At 46.3% G+C, this 5,000-nt stretch overlaps 1 protein-coding gene across 1 annotated transcript in view; it reads right to left on the minus strand.

Moving 5' to 3' along the window:
* LOC311114394 (calmodulin-regulated spectrin-associated protein 2-like) overlaps positions 1-5,000 on the minus strand; it is a gene marked incomplete at its 5' end in the record, with an annotated part of 78,054 nt that overhangs the window by 5,455 nt on the left and 67,599 nt on the right. The window contains 3 exons of the mRNA XM_084189651.1: positions 1,542-1,638; positions 2,218-2,426; positions 2,922-3,058. Coding sequence (XP_084045777.1) covers positions 1,542-1,638; positions 2,218-2,426; positions 2,922-3,058 — 443 coding nt within the window. The remainder of the gene's footprint in view (positions 1-1,541; positions 1,639-2,217; positions 2,427-2,921; positions 3,059-5,000) is intronic.

The following is a 5,000-nucleotide window of genomic DNA, read 5'->3' on the forward strand; positions in this document are numbered from 1 at the left end:
AATAGAGCGAGGAGGAGAGAGAGAGGAATAGAGCGAGGAGGAGAGACAGTAATAGAGCGAGGAGGAGAGAGACAGGAATAGAGCGAGGAGGAGAGAGACAGGAATAGAGCGAGGAGGAGAGAGAGACAGGAATAGAGAGAAGAGGAGAGAGAGAGGAATGAGCGAGGAGAAGTGAAACAGGAATAGAGCGAGGAGGAGAGAGAGACAGGAATAGAGCGAGGAGGAGAGAGACAGGAATAGAGCGAAGAGGAGAGTGACAGGAATAGAGCGAGGAGGAAGGAGAGACAGGAATAGAGCGAGGAGGAGAGAGAGACAGGAATAGAGCGAGGAGGAGAGAGACAGGAATAGAGCGAGGAGGAGAGAGACAGGAATAGAGCGAGGAGGAAGAGAGAGGTATAGAGCGAGGAGGTGAGAGAGAGGAATAGAGCGAGGAGGAGAGAGAGACAGGAATAGAGCGAGGAGGAGAGAGACAGGAATAGAGCGAGGAGGAGAGAGACAGGAATAGAGCGAGGAGGAGAGAGAGAGGAATAGAGCGAGGAGAAGTGAAACAGGAATAGAGCGACGAGGAGAGAGAGACAGGAATAGAGCGAGGAGGAGAGAGAGACAGGAATAGAGCGAGGAGGAGAGAGAGAGGAATAGAGCGAGGAGAAGTGAAACAGGAATAGAGCGAGGAGGAGAGAGAGACAGGAATAGAGCGAGGAGGAGAGAGAGACAGGAATAGAGCGAGGAGAGAGAGACAGGAATAGAGCGAGGAGAAGTGAAACAGGAATAGAGCGAGGAGGAGAGAGAGACAGGAATAGAGCGAGGAGGAGAGAGAGACAGGAATAGAGCGAGGAGGAGAGAGACAGGAATAGAGCGAGGAGGAGAGAGAGAGGAATAGAGCGAGGAGGAGAGAGAGACAGGAATAGAGCGAGGAGGAGAGAGAGAGGAATAGAGCAAGGAGGAGAGAGAGACAGGAATAGAGCGAGGAGGAGAGAGAGACAGGAATAGAGCGAGGAGGAGAGAGAGAGGAATAGAGCGAGGAGGAGAGAGACAGGAATGAGCGAGGAGGAGAGAGACAGGAATAGAGCGAGGAGGAGAGAGAGAGGAATAGAGCGAGGAGGAGAGAGAGACAGGAATAGAGCGAGGAGGAGAGAGACAGGAATAGAGCGAGGAGGAGAGAGAGAGGAATAGAGCGAGGAGGAGAGAGAGACAGGAATAGAGCGAGGAGGAGAGAGAGAGGAATAGAGCAAGGAGGAGAGAGAGACAGGAATGAGCGAGGAGGAGAGAGAGAGGAAGATTAAGATGCAGAGGTTAAGATCCAGAGTGAAAACAGTTCTGATTGCTTTACATAGACAAGTCATAAGACACATTAATGTCCTCTTGAAGGCGTATTCATGCTTTTGATGCTCTTTAAGGCCTTGGTTGTATCGTAGCCAGCCTGGGTGCCAGTCTGTTTGTGCTCAAGTCAACTCCTTTGACATTGTCATGCCAAAATAGTTGGCTAAACCAGGAACAACATAACTGTATGGTCATTTTAATCAGGCAATAGCTGGCCTCACCTGGGGGTCCTCTTATCTCCCGAGTTGCTGTCATTGTCGGCCAGGTTGAGGGAGGCCAGGGACATACTGGAGATTGAGAACCCACGCGGTCGAGTACCTGGACGAGGTAAACACAGAAGACATGTTTGAGTGTGTGTGCGTGTGAATATGTGTGTGTACTAAATACACATCTATGTGTAAAGTGAGCATGTGCATAGAGTGCGTGTGCGTGTGTATCTATCTATAGTGTGTGTGTGTGGTATGGTTTTACTATCCTTGTGGAGATACCCGAGCCTACAATGTGAAAATATGTCTGTGCCCTTGAGCAAGGCACTTAAGCCTAATTTGCCCCAGAGGTGCCGTACTACTATGGCTGACCCTGTAAAACAACACATTTCACTGCACCTATCCGGTGAATGTAACAATAAAAAAATAAAACATATAAAAAATATTTTAACTAATATTTTAATTTGTCGGTCCCCACAAGAAAAAATGCTATTTAAGGACTAGGGGTTAGATTTAAGGTTACAATTAGGGTTAGGGCTAGTTTTAGCGTTAAAGTTTAGGTTAAGGGGTTAGGGAAAATAGGATTTTGAAATGGAATACATTTTTGGTTCCCCACAAGGATAGTAAAACAAACACGTGTGTGTGTGTGTGTGTGTGTGAATCTGTGTGCATACTGTAGTGTGTGTGTTACCTGTGCCTCTGACGGGGGGCTTGGGTGACTCCATGACATCCCTGTGGATGGATTTGGGGCGTGGCTTCTTTTTAAGACTTCCATGGCGGGGCCTGACATCCATATCCTCCACCTGCTTCAAATGCTTCCTCCTCATGTACTCATTCTTTATGTAATCTTTCCTCTGCTTTTCATCCTCTCTCTTCTGCTGCTCCTCCTCTGCTTTCAGCCTAGGGAAGAGGGACAGGAGAGATGACAGGCTTCAATACATCTGTGGGATTACCAAATAAGAGGGAAGTTACTAAGGGGTGGATTTTCACTTAGTCACCCATTGACATCATTGCATGACTACATTCCAATTGGATGTTAGGATTCACCACTCTCTGAATAAAAGAGAAGTAGCTTGGGTCTGAAACCAACCCCGAACGGTACTTTTCAGACTCCCTAAAGGTAAATTTACAGACCTCCTAAAGGTAGTTTTCAGACTCCCTAATAGTAGTTTTCAGACCCCCTAAAGGTAGTTTTCAGACTCCCTAATAGTAGTTTTCAGACCCCCTAAAGGTAGTTTTCAGACTCCCTAATAGTAGTTTTCAGACTCCCTAAGGGTAGCATTCAGACTCCCTAAAGGTAGTTTTCAGACCCCATATAGGTAGTCTACAGACCCCCTAAGGGTAGTTTTCAGACCGGGCATAAAAGTGGGAAAGGCCCTGAAGGTGCAGACTGACCGTGCTTCCTCCTTCCTCTGCTCCTGCTCCAGCTCCAGCTGCTGTTTCTTCTCCTGCGTCTCCTTCTCTCTCCTCTGTCTCTTCTCCAGCAGAGCAGCCCTCTTCACCGCCATGTCCTCCTCTCCCTTCCCATCGTCCTGGAGGGGTACGGGGTGGAGACAGAGTCAGAAATAGGTTGGTAAACTGTTTTTGCATTTCAGAATTTAAATGGCTGCCATGTTGACACCAAAGTTCTACTTAAGAGTGGAAATTGTAATCTTCTTGTCATGGAACGATTGGTGCCAACATGAAGGCTAGTTTACAGAACTAGCTCCAGAGACTAAATGAGATCAGACAGCATTGTCACATCCTCTCACTTCAAAGATCGCTCATCAAGATCGGTCAAATGTACAGTGAGGGAAAAAAGTATTTGATCCCCTGCTGATTTTGTACGTTTGCCCACTGACAAAGACATGATCAGTCTATAATTTTAATGGTAGGTTTATTTGAACAGTGAGAGACAGAATAACAACAACAAAAATCCAGAAAAACACATGTCAAAAATGTTATAAATTGATTTGCATTTTAATGAGGGAAATAAGTATTTGACCCCTCTGCAAAACATGACTTAGTACTTGGTGGCAAAACCCTTGTTGGCAATCACAGAGGTCAGACGTTTCTTGTAGTTGCCCACCAGGTTTGCACACATCTCAGGAGGGATTTTGTCCCACTCCTCTTTGCAGATCTTCTCCAAGTCATTAAGGTTTCGAGCCTGACGTTTGGCAACTCGAACCTTCAGCTCCCGCCACAGATTTTCTATGGGATTAAGGTCTGGAGACTGGCTAGGCCACTCCAGGACCTTAATGTGTTTCTTCTTGAGCCACTTCTTTGTTGCCTTGGCCGTGTGTTTTGGGTCATTGTCATGCTGCAATACCCATCCACGACCCATTTTCAATGCCCTGGCTGAGAGAAGGAGGTTGTCACCCAAGATTTGATGGTACATTGCCCCGTCCATCGTCCCTTTGATGCGGTGAAGTTGTCCTGTCCCCTTAGCAGAAAAACACCCCCAAAGCATAATGTTTCCACCTCCATGTTTGATGGTGGGGATGGTGTTCTTGGGGTCATAGGCAGCATTCCTCCTCCTCCGAACACGGCGAGTTGAGTTGATGCCAAAGTGCTCGATTTTGGTCTCATCTGACCACAACACTTTCACCCAGTTCTCCTCTGAATCATTCAGATGTTCATTGGCAAACTTCAGACGGGCCTGTATATGTGCTTTCTTGAGCAGGGGGACCTTGCGGGTGCTACAGGATTTTAGTCCTTCACGGCGTAGTGTGTTACCAATTGTTTTCTTGGTGACTATGGTCCCAGCTGCCTTGAGATCATTGACACGATCCTCCTGTGTAGTTCTGGGCTGATTCCTCACCGTTCTCATGATCATTGCAACTCCACGAGGTGAGATTTTGCTTGGTGACCCAGGCCAAGGGAGATTGACAGTTATTTTGTGTTTCTTCCATTTGCGAATAATCGCACCAACTGTTGTCACCTTCTCCCTAAGCTGCTTGGCGATGGTCTTGTAGCCCATTCCAGCCTTGTGTAGGTCTACAATATTGTCCCTGACATCCTTGGAGAGCTCTTTGGTCTTGGCCATGGTGGAGAGTTTGGAATGTGATTGATTGATTGCTTCTGTGGACAGGTGTCTTTTATACAGGTAACAAACTGAGATTAGGAGCACTCCCTTTAAGAGTGTGCTCCTAATCTCAGCTCGTTACCTATATAAAAGACACCTGAGAGCCAGAAATCTTTCTGATTGAGAGGGGGTCAAATACTTATTTCCCTCATTAAAATGCAAATCAATGAATCAATTTTTTTACATGCGTTTTTCTGGATTTTGTTGTTGTTATTCTGTCTCTCACTGTTCAAATAAACCTACCATTAAAATTATAGACTGATCATTTCTTTGTCAGTGGGCAAACGTACAAAATCAGCAGGGGATCAAATACTTTTTTCCCTCACTGTATGTCAGGGGGAATTCAGGCATACATTCCATCATGGCAGATGTATATGACCAATTTTAACCAGTTAAAGAGTATGTTGTAC

This window comes from Coregonus lavaretus (genome assembly GCF_964263955.1).
Source record: "Coregonus lavaretus genome assembly, contig: HAP1_SCAFFOLD_543, whole genome shotgun sequence".
Taxonomy (NCBI): domain Eukaryota; kingdom Metazoa; phylum Chordata; class Actinopteri; order Salmoniformes; family Salmonidae; genus Coregonus; species Coregonus lavaretus.